Source organism: Accipiter gentilis, chromosome 3 (genome assembly GCF_929443795.1).
Source record: "Accipiter gentilis chromosome 3, bAccGen1.1, whole genome shotgun sequence".
Classification (NCBI taxonomy): domain Eukaryota; kingdom Metazoa; phylum Chordata; class Aves; order Accipitriformes; family Accipitridae; genus Astur; species Astur gentilis.
The window spans coordinates 46,324,514-46,345,937 of NC_064882.1; the positions used below are offsets into that span (position 1 = coordinate 46,324,514).

Sequence of the window (21,424 nt, forward strand, 5' to 3'; positions counted from 1 at the left end):
TTCCAAGGAGGTTTAATTTAGTGAATCAAAACAAGTTTTCAGCTTTGCAGCGTTCAGGTACTTCAAGAAGATTTATTTCATACTACACTTTAGCTTTTGGCAATCATGTCTCAGCTAAATCATCTTGTGTTTATTCTGGACATACTCCATTTGCTTAAGCATTCGAGAGCAGATCAATCCATGAATAAGCTGTAGCAGATATTAAAACAATACGCAAATTACAATACACATTTGCAAACTGTTAGTCCTCTTTCTGAAATACATTTGCATGCTGGAATGCTAATACCTTGGTAGAAGAGAAAGGAGATTTAAAAAAAAAGTTTCATTGAGACACTCGGATTCCTCCTTTTGTTGTTAAGAAATGCCAAACACATCACACTGAACAAAAATAAACATGCCCACGAACCTGTTTTGCAGTTTCTCTGAGCCAGTCTTTTATATCCTCTTCCTTAAGAGAGCAGCCAATGAACACAAGGAAGCACTCCTGTTGACTGCTGCAATCTCTGTGATCGCTTCTTGAATCAGGAGGATTTGGCCCCTCCTGAACAGGCACAAGGCTTAGTGAGTTAGATGATGTGTTGTGACAGACTTCAATCACTTTATCAGAATCTAAAAAGGAGAAGAGGGAAGAAAGAAATGTCCTGATAATCGCTCATCTAATTAACATCAACACGTTGGTGTAGACAGAATACAGTACATAAAAAAGTTTTCAAATACACATACATGCACTGCCATCACAAGACAACGTGTAAACAGTAATTTGCCCTTACCTGAAAACTTCACTTTGCCCATGATGTGATAAATGTTTCCAGAAAAAGGACTTGGCTTGAGCAATGACTTAATCGCTGTTCGAAATAGAAGACAAATAGATTATCTCATGTATTTTTCTTCTCCTTGGTGTAATTCTGGTCAGACCTAAGCTACAGGTCTCTAATCCACATCCTAGTGCTTCAGGGGGAAAAAAGCTGCAGTGTCCCCCAGAGCCCCACTACGTAACATTTCTATATGTTCTCATCTCTTTGCTATGGGGTACGTGGGAAATAACATGTGTTTGGCATAATGAACGCTTACAGTGTGTGTGGAAAGTAAAATGTTGCTCCTTAACACTGTTTTGCTAAGGAAAGAAGCAAAGGCATGATTATATATCTACTCTAGTAGCCTAACACAGAGCTGAGCCTATTTTCTAATAACTACAAAGAATTATTTAGCATAAAAAATAGAAGCTGATAGTTACTTATAAACTCTATTCTGGCACTACTAAGTAAAATTAAACATAAAATAAAAAGCAAACATATGAAGGTAAGTGTCTCAGTCTCTAGAAACAGAAAATTAAATTAGATTTTAATCTGAACAAAATCATGGGTCAATTTTCCAGAGCAGACACTTAAGAAGATAATTTACTGTACTTTAAGGAAGGAAAGCTGAATCTTCAATTAAAAGTTTACTTCAGCAGTAATTAAATAACTGTGCTACGTCAGTGCCTGCCTTCCTCTCTATTCCCCAGTATTTCAAACTTGGATTTAAATCAAGTCAGTCAAAGTTCATTTGTACCTTTACATTTGGTCACAAATCGTGTTTTTTCTAGAGGACGATTAAACCACACACAGATCTGAACCATTGGAGGGAAGAAAGACCCAGCTCCGTATTTGCCTTCATACCTTAAACCAAAAACACACACGCACACCTTCAACATACAGAAAACACATGCACTTGTGCTTTTCATCTAACAGACTTCTTCAAAGGAAGATCTATTATTTCACCACAGGTAAGCCTTGCTCATATGAAGCTTTCTTCTCTAAGACATCCATGAAGATGTGATATTGGCAGTACCAAGTTTTTCAAAGCACTGGGGACTCATTTTGATGCTCTTTCTGCTGCAATTTTTTCTTCTTGCATACTATCTACATAGTATTCTTGCATAACATTATCAAATTGATTCACAGTTGTCCAACAGTTTTAAATATGTTCTTTTCCTGCGTTTTCTCTCTCTCCCTTTGGCTCCATGCAATACACAAGCAGCTCTGACATCCCAAGCTTTGTGCCAGTTTACTTTAGGAGCCTTACTTGCATCCAATTTAGAGCAAGAATTATGAATAAAAAGATATAAATACATACAGGGCTGGCAAGGAATGGTAAATAAATCATGCTTCCAAACCTAACTAGGAAACAGTCAGCCAGGAGTTATAATGGCTGACAGGTTTACATTTTCTGCCAAATAGGTGCAGCACAGATAACTGCAACAAGATGTGTAAAAGAACCCTGAACCATGAAAAATATCACTCAGCATTAAATGGAAAGCTTGGTACCATGTAGTATTGTGCCCTTAGCCTCTGCCAAGACTGTCAATAAGGTTGCTGGGTTTTATGAATAATTGTTCTGCTAATAGCTAGACTGACATAGCAAGTTCATTCCGGTAAGGCTGAATAGCTGTCAGAATGAAATTACTCTAGTCATTATTGACCTCACCCATCCCAATCCTTCCCAGCTTATTCCCAGAGGGTTCTTTTCTATTCTTCTGAAAAGCAACAGTAATCTTGCCATTGATTTAAATAGTGTCCAGAAAGGATCTTTTTTCCCCATAAAAGCACAGCAATCATGTATCTACTAAGAATACTCATCAGCCCTCTTTTAAAAATGATTTACAAAGCGATTGCCTGTTCCAAATGAGTAGTCTTGAAAAAAAAATAAATTAAGTTAGTGAGACTTCTTAATCTTCAAGTTAATTAGAAAAATAGTTTCAAAATTTCTCAGTCTAGATACTTGCCAGCCAGGATACATTAAATATCGTGCTCTCATCATCTGAGGATTTGAAAAACTGCTTTCTGAGAGAATTAATTCAATATCCTCATTCCTGTAAAGAGATAGAGAGGAAGATTTTTAATTTTGTAAGTTCAATAAAATGGCCACTATCTGTATGCTACTTACATAAAACAGAATGTGTTAGTCACAGTAAAATTAAGAGTATTTTTCCCTTAGTACGACAGTAACGTTAAGTCATACTCTGCAAACAAAACCATACATTTCCTAATCCCTACATTTATATGACCACAAATGTAAAGGGAAGATGCCTTTTGCATGATAAGCAATTAAGAAAAATCTGCATCTCCTTTGTACAAGTTACCAGAGTAAAACAAGAGACGTGCCAAAAGTGACAAATACTAGACAGTGATTAATGTTACCTAGTTACAACTCCATTTTCTGCCAAGATGAATGAAACAGCAGGATTTGCCGCTCGGATGAGGCTCTGCAATTGCCTAAGGAGTGGATGCTTCTGCTCTGTAGCATGACTTGTGAAAACCACGTTACTCACTAGTCCTGTGTAAGGAAATCAGAGGATAGTTTACAGAAGTCAGGCATGCAACAGTGACTAATAAACTATTAAATGATATAACAGCCATTCTTCTCTTATTTTCCTTTGATCTCACTACATTAAAGTTATTAATGAGAAAAAAAAGCAACAACAAATATACCCCAAGCAAGGAACCTTTCATCTAACAGAAGCAATTTAGACTCAATTAATCAAAAGAATCAATTAATTAGAATAATAAATTCATAGAGAATCAATTTAAGAAGGACTAGTTTAATAAAAAACACTAACGTTTAAAGCCTCTTGGCAAATTCAGTGTGTAGAAAGATAGACTAAACAGCTAAAAAACAGTATTTTGGACCCTGGCAGTTGTCACTTCTAAAAACAAGAGAAGGGTTTGGGTTTTTTTTTTACCTCTGTTTTTAAAGAAAGACCCCAAAATGGTATTCAGACAGCAAGCCTGAACCCACAAGGCATCAAAAATGGTAACAGAGAAAAAGGATGGGATAACTATTTGTCCCGAGCCCCAATTCCCAAAAAGAGTCCGCTCTGTCACCAGAAAAGCGATTTCTTTTTCAGACTTAACAGTACCCCTTCACCTTGCACCTAGTGCCACCAATTTCATCGAATACGTGGTTGCTCTTCTTAAGCAAAAACTTCCCAAGATTTGAAGATGGCAACACAGTCTTTATGTTATACCTGCTGCCTTGCCAGGTATAAGTCAAGTTTCATGTTAAATGAGAACCAACTGCTGCTACTGCAGATGCTGCCTCTGAAGGTGATCAGAAATTACACACCAACGATCACAGCCATCAAGCCTTGGGCACAGGAAGGGTTCTCATTTAGGAAATGATGACATATTGCGCTTATCCGACTAATTTCAGTGTTATAGAGCCTCTGCTTTCCACTTAGATCAAGAAGGTGTTAGATCAGCATGAATTTCAGCCCAGTTCCTCAAAGAGATTGCAGTGCCAACTCTTCAGGACTCCCTAGGATGTCAGTATTATCCAAAAATGTGTACAGAATGGAATTTCTTTGTGCAAGCTGTGCAGCTCACTTCAGACACTTTCCCGTAACTACAAGTAGGGTGTAAGACAGAACAGTAAACTCTCGAATATCCATGAACAATTGAACCAGGATGCATTTGCCCTTCCTCCAACCCATCACTATTTAAAGCAGAGTATGTAATAAAGCTCACACCGTGATCTGCTGCTTACAGTTATTCCTGATTGTTGCAAAAGTCATTAAAGTACACTAATCCTTGCAGAGGCTTCTTTACACAGGAATTTCTATACCAAATGCTCCCAGTCACTGTTACTTGCACCACTGACCCTTTCAAGCTAGAAATTTAGCAGTAGCCCAAGCAAATTTTCATCATTCGTATTTCCCTTTTTTTAATCTCCCACAGAAGTTTCCACTCCAATTTCAGAAACATCCAAGTTCTCTCCAATACACAGTCACTCTTGAGAGAGATAGGGGGAGGGGGAGAGCAGCAAGCACACTTAGAAATTTAACTCACACGCATGCTTGAAATTATTATGTAGATCATGCAATTAAGATGAAAACTATGAATAAGCTAATCAACAACCACCACACTGCGGGTGTGCTACACACGCAGTGGTTTCTTTTCTTCATATGCCCAAACTTGATATTGATTTAAAAGTCGAATTTAATTAAAAACATAGTTATACTTTCTGTGAAGTTGGCACAGAACAATAAAAAGGCTGCATAACATAAATGCTACGAAGCATATATTACAGTTAGAAGCACGATGCCTTGGAGAAAATAGCTATTTCTCAGGGACTAAGCTGGCAAAGCTTAAAGTTAAGAAAAAGATTCAAGGAATAAAACACCTAGCAAATCAGAAACCTATGCATCTTGCCTCACGTTCATCACCCATACTCTTTCTCCATCAATCTCCGCTTCATTTGTGCTTGTCTAAGGGGAACAGCTTTCGGGCGCTAGCTGTCATTCTTGCTTGTAAACTCCCACGCAATCTTGGAAGTAACAGAACACTCTCAGAGCCTGGGGAACCTGCAAGCTTTGGCTCTGCACGCACCTAGGCATAAATCTTGTAAGTGCCAGTATCGCACAAGAATTGGCCCTGGGTTAGCCGGCAACAGTCCATGATTCTGAATTGAGCGACAGGCAATGTAAACCAGAAGAAAAATAGCTTTCTGAGAAGTGGAAGATGCCTACATAGGTTTAGTAACAAATAATTTTGACCTTTTCTATTTAAATTGCCACTGCCATCTCTGTTTCTACTGCATTTTGAAGACCACCCAGTTTTGTTTAATTCCTTATTTATACACTCATCTAAAGGAAAAAAAAATCTTTGCCACCCGGGGAATAGCATGTTCAACAGAAGCAGTAAAGAAACAGGAGGGATAGATTAAAAATACGTATGCTTTACAAAAATAATGGATCCTCTTTGCTCCCAAACATACAACGGGCGTATTTAACAACAGCGATGTCTTTATTTGTAAAACAATTTAATATACAACACAAGAGATGCCAATGTGCCCTTAGACTAGTAAGGTGTCATCTTACAGCTTCTGTGCAAGAAAAGGAAAGAAAAAGAGAGGCATATTTAGGAGGAGTGAGACAAAAGGAAATTACAGCACACGGATGGTGGCAAGATTTTTTTGAAAAGTTTAAACAAGTATGCAAGGGAGAGACAAAGCAAAACTGCTAACATTGGTCACTCTACTCCAGGCTTTACCAGTTCTCCCGGATCCTGATCTGTTTCTCTTAGTCTTGTGGCTTTCCAAACAGAAAGTGTCACTTGTGATATGATGTCACATTGCTACCATGCATAGGTACCCCTTCGTTTACAGAGAAAGCCACAAAATAGAAGAGACCTGGAAAGCAGCAGCAAAAGGCTAATCCTACTCACTCCCCAAATTTGCGAGATAGTTATGCGGACAAGATAACCACCCAAAAGTCAAATTAATTCCTACTTGCCTATAGCCATACTTGTCTTTTCTTACACCCTCATTTCAAGTTTCTGTTTTCAGATTTGTACAATGCGCAGTATGACACTGTCTTGGCCCACTGACACTGGCACAGTAACACAAAAAATAATATTGGGGTGCAACACAAAAAAAAGTAGGACAAATATCTGTCAAAGTGAATGTCTCATTAACTATTGCTATTGTTGCACCAGAAATGAATTCTCAGTTATGCAGAAGTAAATTCTCTACTATACATGTGATACAATTCTGCATTTGTCTGGAAAGTTTAAGAGTGTACCACATCTCAGTTCAAAGCATACTTTTCCTCTTACAAGTTTTTACACAAAAATTGCCCCTATTCATGTGAAACAATTTGCTTTACAGGAATAGACCTCTAGGCCATCTAATGTGACATTTTATATCTGAAAACTGGATGACAAAACCTTGCAACATGCAGAAATAATTCACTGCCAGAAGAACTTTCCTCTAACCTCCGGTATTTTTCCTTCTTTCAGTGTTTGAACCATAGGAAAATTACCTATACTTGTCCTATGCATTTTCTAGTTCCTCCTTGAACAATGACAAATTCTCACCCAATCGGGTCTGTACAACTGCACTTTGAAAAAAAAAAAAAAAAAAGATAGCTTTGAGCCTTTTTTTTTTTCATTCTGTCATTAAAAAAAAATCATGCTTGCACTCTTAACTTCTCAGTAGTTATTGATACTTTGTTACATTCTTAATTCTTAACATTCTACTGCTCTCTTCAATTTCAACCATCGTTGTAATCATGATAATTATCTATTGGTCAGTTCCCCGATTTGTAGCACCAACATTTTTCTCCCAAGAAGAATAAAATAGTGATTTATACAATAGCACCTACATTCCAGCTTGTTCACAACTTCATTCTTTTGGTTCTTTTGGATTTCATTCTTTTGAGCTCCCTTCACACATGAATAAGAGGTGGCATAATTCTGGCAGTAAAACTCTACAGACTATTTAGACCTCACAGAGTCTAAATAGCCACAAGAAGAGTGCAGCATCCTACTCTGACAACTGCATTTAAATACAAACACAAAAAAACACAGTCCTGCAGTTCACTTGGGAAGACATGAGCATAAAATCAGAAAGTCACGTTGCAGTAACTGCAGTCCAACAGCGACTTAAAAAAAATCTCAACTGTCATTGGTCTACCTAAATTCAGGTTGAGCTTACAGTCTGCCTAAAATGATGATTATCTGACTGGAGAGATCTCTTCTCATACATATACACACACCCCACATGTACTGGTCTCAACATTTTAAATCAGCTATACAATTGTTAAAAACAACTGTAAAGGTGCTATAGTTGAATTTGCTTCTGCTCTTGAAACTTAAAGAACTCAGCTGATGGTAAGTCAGGAAGGATGGTATCCCATTTATGCCAACAACTGCTCTCCAAGCCTGACAAGGAGGATGATGCATTTCATAGTCAGGATATAAAACTGAATATACAAGTAAGAAACAGTTCTTTGACAGGTGAGCTTTTTTGTCTGCTTCAGTGTCAAATGAACCCTGCAAGGATCCTCCACACTGCATTAAGAACAAGGGAACAAGGGAACCACCTCATTTTTCCCTCTCTAAAATAGCAGAAAGGAGAGCTCTATTTCCTCATGCCTTGCCAAAAGAGGATGGAACTCGTATCCAAACCATTTTGCTCCTAGATTTACGACACAGCACGAGTTGCAACAGTTCATGGTAAGCAGTTTAACTCATGGTCCTGGAAAACCTATCCTCCAGATGAGGACAACCAGAATGCATCATGCTCCATATTCTTACATCTTCTCCAGGCACCTATGGTGTTTAATAATGTAGGCAGAGAGAGATTTTTCTGCACAGATGGTTCGTACCTCAAAGAGTTTATCATGATCCTTTGACTACATGCATTTACAGTGTATTTATTTGGCCATATGGCTCAGCTACTTGTTCTGTAGAGCTCAAAGTCAAGAAAAGCGACACATACCTTGTGAACACTGGTCCAAGAACTTGGGAAAAAGAAGCCTAGAAAAAACAGAAGTTTGTACATCAAGAATGGATATTATTAAGTAAAGCATTAACACTCATTTGGACACTGACAGCTAGAGTCTTACTATCCAACCCATTTTCATGTTTCCTTTCTTCAGTCCATGTAACTGGAACATCCCTATAGGTTATGTATTTCAGGAGTTCTTCCCCCAAAATTAGTTTTGTAGATGGTTTTAATTCTTTAATGGATTTCACAGCTAATTCCCAATACGCAATCTATTCCGTATTCTAGGAAAACAGAAAGGCTTCAGTATTATTTTAATTCCTATTTAAACAACAGGAATTTTAAGCTTGCCCTAAAGAATTGTGTCTTCCATACATGGTGGGAACTCTTCATGGAAAGATTGTATATACATAATACTTTCTGTAGTACATATCGTACCAATTTCTGATAGTGTCAGACAAGTGACAATTAAAAAAAAAACCTCTAGAGGAAAGGGAGTACTTTACCTGAGCCCCTTCAACTACCTCCCCACTGCCCTGGCTTACTATTCCACACAGGGAAGAGCTTCATCGTAGGCTTACAAAAGAGCTAAATCTCTACAGTAATGAATTTTGAGACTTTTAGAAAGAGTTCCGATTTTCGTGACTGCAAAAGTTTCAAGTCAGACATTAAAATCACTCTTCTCGATTTGCACAGTGAAATCACCAAAGCTTCCCAACTGAAAGATTTGTCATTGGCAGCACATGGCTACTTGGTAAGTTCTTATCAGAAGAAACTTCAAAGCGAGACACAAATAGTCTACAGCATAGGCTATGCCTCTTCCTTCAATTGCTACTGCACTTCAAGAGACAAACAATGTTAGTCAAAGGACTGCAGGCTACTGCTGCTATAAATACTACTCAGTACCATGACTAGTAACACATTAGTAAGTTTAAAAAAACCCTAGGAATGGGACTTGTCTTTCCTACAATTATGGAAAGAACAAGTTAAAACAGCACTCCAGCATCAATTCACAAATATTTTATGTAGTCTTTATTATTTATTTACAATCTTTGTCACGGAGACAAAAAGAAGCAGTAAGGTAATGTCTATTTATTGACTAGTGCAAAGCACAAGAAGCGCAATGGTTAGCATTTTAAAAACAGCTAGGAAGTTTAAGGAATGCACTTTTATAAAATGATCGGGCAGTTCACCTCTAAGCTGCGATGCAGAGCATTTTATCACAAATAGCAGCAATGCTAAGAACTCTGAAAATTGTAACTGCTTTAACTTACTTTTATCAAATCAGCTGCAAGGCATAATTGCAAAATTTAAATATTACAATTTTACAGATGGGTCTATGAAATCAGTTCCACGTTTGTTTAAGTGTGGAGCACACACATATATATACACACACACTATGAAACAGCAACCATACCACACTATTTTAAAATGTCAGCGACTTGGCTTTGCCACCGTTTCCTCCCCACCCTGCCTCTGCAGTAACCCAGGATATTGGATTTTAATATTTGCAATGCTTTTGCTTCCGTGCTTTGTCATTCTCTTCAACAAAATTATGCTTCCCATAAGTTCTGTATTTTAAATCTGTACAATCTTCACTTAATATCCCAAGATAGTGACACAATCAACAACCCAAACTGAGACACGCATCTCAATTTTTAGTCACACTCACAAAAAGATGTCAAGAAAAAGAATGATTTAAAAAGCACGTGACAGGACAGTTGACTGTCCAGATTTTACAAAGACCTTAGCCAGGGTATACGTATTTAAGCAGTATGCTAATGACAATCTTTGTTTATTCTTCCACAAGTTAAACTTTGACTAATATTATATATAATTATATCCCTAATGGAAACCAAGTGTCATCATTATAAACCAAACAGTACTTCAAAGTTCATCCAAGATGGATTACCTACCAGTTTTATGAGTTTTAAGACAGTTCAATGGCATTTAGCCATCATACATCTCTAATTATTATAAAAGTGATCTCACAAACTTCTATATCTATTTTCAAACTAGTAGAAATAACTTAAAGTATACCTATGTTCCATATAGCAACTCAGTGGCTCTACACAAGTATTAACTGTTCCAATGATGAAAGACGACTTCACGTCTGGGTCAGGATGAGTTTGCAGAGCCTGTACAACATCAATAACATCAGTGTATCTGTAAGAAAACGAAATAATGGCTTCAGAGAAACAGAATGACGCATTTCAACATCTAGCAAGAAATCAATTGCTTGCAAGAAGGTTACATTTCTAAAACAGCCTACAAAAATAGTCATGAAGCAGTTCAAACTTGGCAAATACAGACAAATAAAGCTGACTGCAAGTAACAGTAGAAATAAATTGACAACCACAGAGAAAAGCAGTATAAACTTTGCACTGAACATCTGAAAGTCCAGCTTTCAGGAAGAACAAAAGGCATAATCTAATACAAGCATGTGATGCCTACTGTCTAGCATATTAAGCACTAAGTATTATTCAACTAAAACAAGAAATTAAAAAGCAACACCTCTCAGTTATCAGCACTCTGATTTCAGCGTGCTTCTATAATTAGTGTGTCCATTTTTTATCAGTACTCCAGCCACTGCTGTATTATACTTGTGTATGGATAGCAAAGTTTAAGTGAACCTGAGTTTTTATTCCAGGTGCTTACTTCTCAGCCAGTTACAATCTTCTCTCAAAACTCTACTGTCAGTTATTAAGTTAATGGATTATTTAGAAAACTCCAGCTACTTTAAAAAGCTGTCTATACTAACAGTCAACTACGCAGAAATAACAGAAAACCTGTCATTAACCACTGCTGAAGCCAGTGCTGCTACCAGAATATAAGTACCCTTTAAGTACGGAAAGGCTGAAATAAGGTGTCCCTGGAGCCTTCTCTTTTCCAAGCTGAACGAGGCCAACTCTCTCAGCCTGTCCTCACAGCAGAGGTGTTCCATCCCTCTGATCATCTTCGTGTCCCTCCTCTGGACCCGCTCCAGCAGGTCCGTGTCTCTCCTGTGCTGAGGACCCCAGAGCTGGACGCAGAACTGCAGGTGGGGCCTCACGAAAATGGAGCAGAGGGGCAGAATCCCCTCCCGCGACCTGCTGGTCACACTTCTTCTGATGCAGCCCAGGATACGGTTGGCTTTCTGGGCTGTGAGCGCACATTGCCGGCTCATGTCCAGGTTTTCATTCACCAGTACCCCCAAGTCCTTCTGCTGAGGGTGCATTCGATCCCGCTGTCTATCATTGATGGAGATACTAAACAGCACTGGTCCCAGTATGGACCATTGAGGGACACCACTCATCACTGATCTCCACCTGGACATTGAGCCATTGACCACTGCCCTCTGGATGCGACCATCCAACCAATTCCTCATCCACCGAACAGTCCACCCATCAAATCCATGTACCTCCAATTTAGAGAAGGCTGTTGGGGGGGACTGTGTCGAAGGCCTTACAGAAGTCCAGACAGACGATATTTGTAGCTCTTCCCTTGTCCACTGAGGTAGTCACTCTACCATAGAAGGCCACTTGGTTGGTGAGGCAGGACTTGTCCTTGTTGAAGGCACGTTGGCTGTCTCGAATCACCTCCCTGTCCTCCATGTGACTTAGCATAGCTTCTAGGAGGATCTGTTCCATGATCTTCCCAGGCACAGAGGTGAAGCTGACAGGTCGGTAGTTCCCAAGGTCCTCCTTTCTACCCTTTTTAAGAATGGATGCAACGTTTCCCTTTTTCCAGTCACCAGGGACTTCACCTGACTGCCATGACTTTTCAAGTATCTTGGGAGAGTGGCTTGGCACTCTCAGCCAATTCCTTCCGGACTCTGGGAAGCATCTTGTCAAGTCCCACAGACTTACGTATGTTCAGGTTCCTCAGGTGGTCACAAACCTGATCCTTACACTGGGAGGGACTTTGCAAGGCAGGGACTGGGGAAACAATCTGTCCACTTGAGAGGTGTGGGAAGAGAGGTTGCCAATCAGACCGAGGCAAAAAAGTTGTTGAGTACCTCAGCCTTCTCCTTGTCCACTGTTACCAGTTTGCCAGTCTTGCTCATCAAAGGGGGTACGCTTTCTTTGGCCTTCCTTTTCTGGCTGACACACCTGTAGAAGCCCTTCTTATTCTTGGCATCCCTTGCCAAGTTCAGCTCCATCCACACCTTGGCCTTTCTGACTGCATCCCTACACAACCAGGCAGCAATCCTATACTCTTCCCAAGATACCTGTCCCTGCTTCTACTGCCTGTGCATTTCTCCTTCTTGTCCTTTAGTTAGACCAGCAGCTCTCGACTCAGCCATGCCAGTCTCCTGCCTTCCTTACCCAATTTCTTACACATGGGGATCAAGAGCTCTTGCACTCTATGGAAAGCATCCTTAAAACATCTGCCAGCTCTGTTCTGCTCCCTTGTCCCTGAGGGAAGTCTCCCAGGGAGTCCTGCTGAGTAACTCCTTGAACAGCTGGAATTTTGCTTTCCCACAATTCAGGGTCCTAACTTGACTCTTTGCCTGACCCTTATCCCTCAGGACTGTGAGCTCCACCAGTGTGCGATCACTGCACCCCAGGCTGCCTCCAGTCTTGACAGCACTCATGAGCTCACTTGCGTTGGTGACCATCAGGTCCAGTATCGCATCCCCTCTGGTAGGGCTGTCTATTACTTGGCTTAAGAAGTTACCCTAAATGCATTCCAGGAGTCTCCTGGATTGCCTACAGCTTGCCATGCTGCATTTCCAGCAGATGTCAGGGTGGTTGAAGTCACCCAGCAGGACGAAAGCCTGTGAGCTCTTATGGAGCCGTTCATTCTGAAGTACAGAGACTCAGAACATACCATACAAGAAGTGATATGCAAAAATTGCACAAATATTTATTTGGATAGCAACTCACATGCATGCAATATTGCCTCTCTAACTCCTTATCTTTCATCGACTGGAACTTTGAAAGCTTGTGTCACTTTTTTTGTAGCTAATACTGCCAAAGAATCAAAGCAAGGACTACCAGAAATGCAAAGAAAAAGCAAGCATCTATGCACACAGAGATGCTAAATCTTGAAAAAAAGCAAAGATTGGTTCTTATGCTTATTGTAGCACACTCGTTCTCTGTTTAAAAAATTCAGTAAGAGTCACAGTAGCTTAGGTTTTTAAGGTTCTATTTCGAGGAAAAAACATTGCAAAGTGAATGGACCATTTAATTCTAGAAACTACGAATTTATTTATCACAGATTTTCTAGCACTCTTTCAAAAGTTTAAGGTACTGTAAGCACTTGAGAGATATAATTACGGTCTTTATGTCACACCATATCACGCTTCCTAAAATTAATTTCTATTCTGAAGCAACTCAAATTTTACCAAAATGCTCTCAGTCATCTAATGCCTGAAAGACGAGATCTTCCTCTGAAAGAAATAGGGAGGTGGTTCCACCCCCATTTTTCATCAAAACAAAGTCAATGTTTTAGCAAACTTTCAAATAAAATTATACATGAAAGGTAGGGCGAGAGCTCAGCTAACATGTTTCTCTGCATTCTGTAAAGAAGTTGTGCATTTATTCCATGGGTTTTTGTTTTGTTATCAGCAAAACACAGGTCTGTTGGGAAAAACTAGCAATAATTAATTTGCCAGCCTTTCAAGGGCAAATGCCTCTCCATCTAGGACCTCCAGGGGCAGGGGGGAAACAAAAACCAAAACCAAACCACATGCAGCTGCACCAATAAATAAAGTGGCATTTAACACCAGTCTAAGATGCATCTGGGAAGGGCAAGAAAACTTCTTCTGAGAAGCCAAAAATCACAGTCAATCTCCTAAAAGGGCAGAACCACCAAATGCAGTCCCTCCTTCCATATGATTGAAGGACTACAGACACTTTTTTTCCAATGGAGTAACAAGCAATAAAGTTAACAGGTTGCAGAAAAGCTGAGTATAGTACATACGTACAACAGAATTCAGAGTATGACACTTTAGTACAGAAATGTGACTGTTTCAGAGTCATGGGAAAGTTTAAAAATGCCCTGGAAATAGGAAGGGAAGAGAAATCTCTTATTCTATGCAACAGTTAAAACAGTTTCAAACATTTACCCTTGCAAGACCACTAAGAGACGCTTGTTCCTTTTAGTGTAAGCGGACTGACGGACGCTGTGGTTTTGCTGAGCCTCCAGGACACTGGAGAGGTAACGCTGGAAGTGGGTTGCACTGAAACATTCAGGACTATCCATAGTTTGCCGATAAACTATCCACCTAAATAACAGAAAACAAGGCAAGAAGTGAATGTTCTATTACATAATATTTCTGTTTTCTTTTTACTTTGAACCAACAGACCAAAAATAAATTTGACAAGCTCTAAGATTCCACATCTCTCACACCACGTGGGAAAGAGGAATTTACTTGGCTTTCTATCATTTCCAGCTGAAGCACATTCTTTACATTACTGCCAAAAGGTTTTGTGGGGTTTTGTTGTTGTTTTTTAATAAAGCAATGTTCAACATCATCTTCAAAGCAGCACATCACATGAGTAACTCTGATCTTTTTTAGCGATGCAGTAAACTAAAATCATAGACTCTGGGCATGAAAATATTTCACTGCAAAAATAAATAGCAACAATGACATTTGCAGGAAAACATGATGAACTGTATTATCACAGAACACTCAAAAGTCACTTTACATGCTTGCCCTAAAAACAGAACCACAAAACTGTTCTGAATCAACTTGCTAATATCAAGACACTGAGTTAAAAGTAATACAAAAAAACCAATCCAGCACATTACTAAGATTAAATGCTAAGGTGTTTGGCCATAAGATTAAAAGGGTAAGAATTTTTTGGTTTTAGTTTTCCAGAAGCTATATCAACAGACAGGATGGCTAATTCCTAGAGCAGATTTATCTTAATGCCATACAACAGATGTCCTGAACATATCTCCTGCTATTATAAAATAGAAACCAGGTCATATTAAAAACGATGCTGTAGCAAGGACTGTTAGTATAGTCTTTTCTCCAAGAAAAATGCATTTTAGACTTACTACCACAAGTCAGTAAATAGAAGCTCTTCACCCATTTCCTTCAAGTTGTGACAACTTCCATACTTGTGTAAGGCAGGATTCATGTGGCCCTTCTAAGATTATTCTTAACTGTTTGTAGCATCAGTGATAGTTCCACACACACATCATAGATCTACAGTGATACCTGTGGTATTCTTAATATGGAATAGCAACAAAGAAATCTCCTGGGCTATTTTTCTTGTCTAAATGTCTAAAATCCAAGGGCAAACCTACCTGGCATAACACAGTTAAGTGAGATACCTGAAGTAACAGAATTGAAGTAATATACCCTACCGTACAGTGTGCTATGGAGAACTAGTTAAAGTGCCTCATAATATTTACTGAATTTATTCTTATAAACACATCTGTTTTAAAATTAGAAACTAGGATATAAAAAAATAAAGTGAAACATTGATAGTTTCATTTCCTTCACGCTGACTAGTTCTTTGGTGGTTAGTTTGACCACTGCTTTGGATTGTAAAACCAGAACTGTACGAACCTTCCACGCTCCTTGTTAAAAGTTACAAGAAAAGCGCACAGATCACTGCAACGACATCCTGGAAGACCAGTTATAATGGTGATAACCACCTAAAACACAGGGAACAGGTAAGAAGGGGGGCAACCTGAAGACTAGAAATGAGCTACAACAATTACATACACATAAGGCTTCTCACTTGATAAAATCTTAAGTCTAAACACAAAATTAAGTGACACTAACCACAGAAACAGCGAGATAGTGTAGAACTGTAATTGTGTTTATGCAATTACTCAGATATGCATCGTTTTAGAAAGATGTATTCCCTCTTGCTTTTCATACCTTAAATACAGTGAAAGGTTAATTAACAAATACAGCAAACTATTATCAAAGCCTTTACATTACAATATAATCTGCAGTGTAAGTATTAATGCAGATGTCAGACAAAACACTGAGAGACACTAAATAGGTTACGTTTCCTCTGATGACAAGGGTACGTTCAAATGCATAGAACAGTATTCAGGCAAAATGGTTCAAAGAGCGATGGTGTATGTCATACAGTCTTGTCAAACACAAAGAGCAACTTTAGATTTCTGATACTGAACTGAGCATGCTATACACAAAGTTTATTCCAGCAAAGTTGCATTTTGAGTAGGATTGGTAAGAGGCTGCACACTAACAGCTCTAACATACCAATGGCTTTTCTGCATCAAGCACCTCTGTTTCCATTATGTGTATTTCTTGTGGTACTTAGACAGGCTTCATAGCAAAGAAACACTGAAAAGCAGTCAGACCATATTTTCAAAGTGTGTGCACATGTATATATATTTCTACACTATATACTGGAGTGTGCTACGGAAGTATGCAAATCAGCTCTAGAGAAAACACGACTGAAACAACTCTCTGTGCTGAACTTGACTTAAGAAATTATGTCACACTGGCAACCAGTCATCATCCTGATACTAACAGACAAATTACCTCTTCCAGTTTCTAGCCACATGATATTTGAAGATAGCCATCTGCAGACTATTTGCATCCTAACGTCAAAATCACTTTCGGATACTCACAGAAAATGAGTATTCATGATAATAGATATAGGGAAGTAACTCAGAAAACTCTGAGGTACTACGTTTGCATGTTTTATAGAATTTGGTATGAACATTATAAAAAGACTTTTCTTTTTCTTTTTTTTAAACATACACAAAGACAGTTAAACCAACCCTAAAATCAGATTTAAAAGCATTCATAAAGGTTTATTAATTAATACTTAATTTCAAGTGTCAGTATGGTCTCTGACCTAGCTCCCAGAAATTAAGTCTGGTACCGTATTGCAATATGCAAAGAGAAAGACTATATTCCTGCTGCTTTGACTGACTTTCTTACAGCAGATTTCAAATGCTGGAAAGTTACAAGGAAATACTTTCTCTGAAAATGCTATTTAAAATACTCCTTAAGTTTGACAATTGTTATTGCCCCTATAGAGAACTGAGCGTTCTACAGATAATATCAGCAAATGTTAAATATCATGTGCTACCTCTATGCTATTTAAAGGACTTTTATGTTCCAGAGAACAATTCAGTTAAATTATTCAGCAATTCATAAAAACAAGCTACTGCTTTAGGGCGAACTCTCTCTGGACATTAGAGAAAACTGTTCACTTGAAGATCTACGTCCCATTTTCTGCCTCTATTTTACCAGGCTGAAGAGCCATTAACATTTCCAAAAGATTGTTTAAATGAAAAAAATTCAAGTAACCTAATCAGGAAAACAGGGCAGAACAATTTATTCTAAGAAACAGACTTGAAGCACGTTTAGTGTGAACTGGTGGCACTGGAGAAGGAGGCAAAGAGCATGGCTAAACGTACATCAGTACTTTACTACATGACCTGCAACAGAACTAGTGACGGACAGAATATTTGCTAAATATTCTATAATAGGGATAGGAAGTATTGCTGGGTTGCTTCCTTACCTTATCACTTTCTGCTTTGCTATCAGGAATGATTTCTGACTGTTGCAATAGAATAGGAAGATGGGCTCTCATTATTGGCTCATGACTGACGCTGCTGACTGTAAAATGTTGCAGAAACCTTTAAAAAATAAAAAAGTTTTATTTTCTTACAATCAAGACGAGAAGATTTCATCCATATAAATAGTTGGGAAATTGCTAAAGTAAAATTGTTAAAGGATCAAACAGAGGCTTCCTAGAAAAGAAATAATTAATCTCAGATTAAAAATATCTATGTGAAGACAGGAGTTATTAATAAGCAATTTTTAGACAAGTATTACATATACCAAAATATTTTTGTATTATTTCTGACAAAACCGATCCCTTTAAAACAAAAATAATTTCTCACCTCTCTAATTCTGGAAGGGCAGCAGATATTTTCAACTCCCTGCATCTTTCCCCAGAAGGAAAAGACAAGGCATTAAATAGCTTCTGAACACCGGAATGCCTAAAACAAGCAAATTAATTGGTTAGTTAAAGTAGAAACCTAGAAATTTATCTTCTTTAAATCAGACGGCTACATATTAACCAGTACAAACAAATAAAGCAAGTGTTGCACTAAGAATGCAATAACTCCTTATTGAATCATTATCAAGATCTTCAATGAGTGACAGCATTTTTTTGATTGTAGCACACAGTTAATGTATAATTGCACTAGAGTAAGTGGCATGAACTTACAGTCTCTTTTGTTCCACAGACAGGAATTCTTCCTGGATAACCGTTAAAGATAATCCTGAGTTTGTCTGGTTTTGCCACGAAGAGAAAACCTGGAACAAACCAGACCTATGCGTAAGCATCATTATTTTGCAAAATTTGTTTTGAATTTGTTTAGGAATTGTTTTTGTTCACAAAAAAAAAAATACATGCATTTTAACTAGCCATTAAATATTTCACAATACTGGCGTGGCTGCAAGAATTCAAAATATGGAAGACGACGCCACAGATCAGATTTTGTAAGCTTCTCTTTGGTGAAACTGGAACTGCTCTAAGAAGTAACTTTACTAAAAAGGCATAATTTTCCCCCCATCTTCATAGCTGTGGGAAAAATCGTAAGAAAAAAATTCGCCCACCAAAGCAACAGTACCATTCACGTGTATCTTTTAGTCATAGCGTGCTTCACTGATAAAAATACTAGCTATTTCTAGTCCAACTGCTGTAAAGCAGGAACTGAATTAGTCTAAGTCTCCTTTAAGCAGTATTGTAATTTTCATGAGGTAAGATTGCAGCAATCATTTCTAGAAATTTAAGAAAAACTCCGTTCCTTTGCAAAAGAAAAAGGGAGCCCTTCATCTCTCTAGGGAACAGAGCTCTGGCTCACATCCTACTGCTTTAGCCAAGTCACATTAATATGAATAGCACTCTGAACCTAGAAATCAGATTCAGATGAATCACACAGTCATTTAAGTGTTCGGTATTTCCCTTCTTCTAATAAGTAAAGGCAGCCGCCATCGTCATTTTTCACAATAATTTGCTGCAAGACAAAACAACTCAGGGGCGGGGGAAGACTGCTTTCCATTAACAAATCGGCATCCTAAACGCAAGGGGACTGAGATAAAAAAACATCAAAATAAAATAAACTGTTGATATTAACAAAGACAATATTGCTTGTGTAGAAGGATCCATGCAACCAAACAAATAACCACTTCAAAACACATATAAGAGACTAAGGAAAATGCCCACAAGGGATGGAAAGAAGGACTGGTCAAAAGAAAATTGTATTCTTTAGAAGTCAAAGGGCTAGGGATAAAGTGAAAACACAGGTCAGACTGAGACAGAATGCTATGGTAATAAATCAGTCCTTTTTGTGTAACTTCATGAACATTTAAAAAAAGAGCTGCTATGGCATTACAGAAGATGAAGAAAATCAGAGAAATCAATACATCCCAAAGCCTAAGCAAATTTTCCTCCCCTACCAGTTAGAGTGAGGATGTGAAAGGTACTGTGTCCTGTCTTTGCAGGATCTGCAAACCAGATTCCAGTTCCATGTGCTCAAAATCTTGCAACCGTCTCAGTTACAAGGAATTTAATAAACTCAGATCTGGAGGAATGGGTAACTGCCATTCCCTATTTCAAAGAGGCTTGGAATAATTAAAGCATAGGTCCACTAAGCGAGGTATCATGCCATATGATTGCAGAAGAGTAAAACTAGTGCCCACACATTAGTGAATCTTTGTAACGACAGGTCTGTAGAATGACCACTATGTCCGTGCGACCTCAATGGCATGCAGACTTTAAGAAAAAAATTTGGAGGAAATCAATAAATACCTGAAGGTAAATACTAACAAAATACAGTAATATGTTTCCATGGCTCTCACAAACAGGTACACTTGATCTTATGAATAGTTTTTGTTCATGAGATAACATCTTTGAGACAAAAGACATTTCTACCTGAAATGAGCAAAGCAACTGTTATGGTGCCAGATGAAAAACTGTTAAACTGCAAAACCTGAAACTTAGTATAGAACTGTTCAGCAAAAAGCTAGTTCAAAGAAAACCAGGAATAAATATTATCAAAAAAAATCCAACAGAAGTCTGGGGACATTCACCAGCAGAGTCACTTAGGGAATGCCCCGTGACACCTTTTGCAATTAATTTGGCATAGACTGAAGTGAATTGACAACATTTTGGGGATCTAAGTTGGGAGACAGTCTATGCAGCATTGAGATGTTCAATAGAAAAATCGATCTACCTGTAAGAATAGAAAAAACAGAAAGAAAAATAGGAAGAAGGTAAGTATGAAAGCAAGAATGAGCACGCAAACATTTCTAGAATCAAGCTGGAGCATCAGCGGGTAGCAAAAGCGAAAGGACCCGAAGGAGTTTCTCAAAAAATGGGCACCATTTATTAAGTCAAGGCAGCAATGAAAAGTAAAGGCAAACCAAGGTTTTGAACCATGGTACTTTCTGAACATTTTCAGAAGAGAAAACTATTATTGCCTCTGTACAAGAAACAAATACCCTCATCTCAGTTTGGATATCTACAGCCAAAAAAACAGATCAAAAGAAAACTATTACAACTATCAGAGGAAAAGAGAACTTTTAATAAGCATAGATTAAAAAAGGCTCTGGTTTTATTTTATTAGGCCAAATAAGTCAGAAAGAATAGGTCTGAATTTTCCAAATACTTCAAGGATGTCCGCTGGTAAAGCAAAAGAAGAACAGATATAAAATTAGGCCTAATAAAAGAGGCTGAAAATTCAAAAACAAACAAACAAAATATTCCCAACCATTCACATAGTGAAACAGTGGGAGGAATTTAAACACTTAAGATAAAAGGAAGAGAATTTTTAGGGTAACATTAATGCTACCAGTGGGGACTACTCATGAGCTAGGTGGTCTTTTCCAGTCCAGTGTTACAATCACATAATAAAACCCTTGTGAAGTCCTAAAATGTCCAGGCTTATTTCCTCAAAAGTGCTATTGTTATAAAGTTTCGTTTATTAAAAGCCTCTGCATTACAATGCATGAAGCCAATCCACTTAGAGAATAATACAATGCCATATGGGATACTTAAAGACTTCAACAAAACTTCCCTAAGGATCACGATCCAAATGTGTCTAACCACAAAAAAACACAATAGAACCTCTGCCACTACATACAACTGCTGTAGCCAATTATACACCAGTGCTACATTTAAAATGCAACTACTAGAAAACAAGCTTTTAGAGCACT

The 21,424-nt window shown here is 38.2% G+C and overlaps 1 protein-coding gene across 1 annotated transcript in view; it reads right to left on the reverse strand.

The window, feature by feature from the left end:
• Nucleotides 1–21,424, reverse strand: part of DNAAF9 (dynein axonemal assembly factor 9) — a 74,184-nt gene that overhangs the window by 4,570 nt on the left and 48,190 nt on the right. The window contains exons 23-34 of the mRNA XM_049792720.1: nt 18,432–18,520; nt 18,103–18,201; nt 17,718–17,835; nt 15,773–15,861; nt 14,318–14,476; nt 10,306–10,431; nt 8,260–8,297; nt 3,180–3,315; nt 2,765–2,851; nt 1,552–1,658; nt 771–845; nt 407–609 (exon numbers count right to left, since the gene is read on the reverse strand). Of these exons, the coding sequence (XP_049648677.1) occupies nt 407–609; nt 771–845; nt 1,552–1,658; nt 2,765–2,851; nt 3,180–3,315; nt 8,260–8,297; nt 10,306–10,431; nt 14,318–14,476; nt 15,773–15,861; nt 17,718–17,835; nt 18,103–18,201; nt 18,432–18,520 (1,326 nt within the window). The remainder of the gene's footprint in view (nt 1–406; nt 610–770; nt 846–1,551; nt 1,659–2,764; nt 2,852–3,179; nt 3,316–8,259; nt 8,298–10,305; nt 10,432–14,317; nt 14,477–15,772; nt 15,862–17,717; nt 17,836–18,102; nt 18,202–18,431; nt 18,521–21,424) is intronic.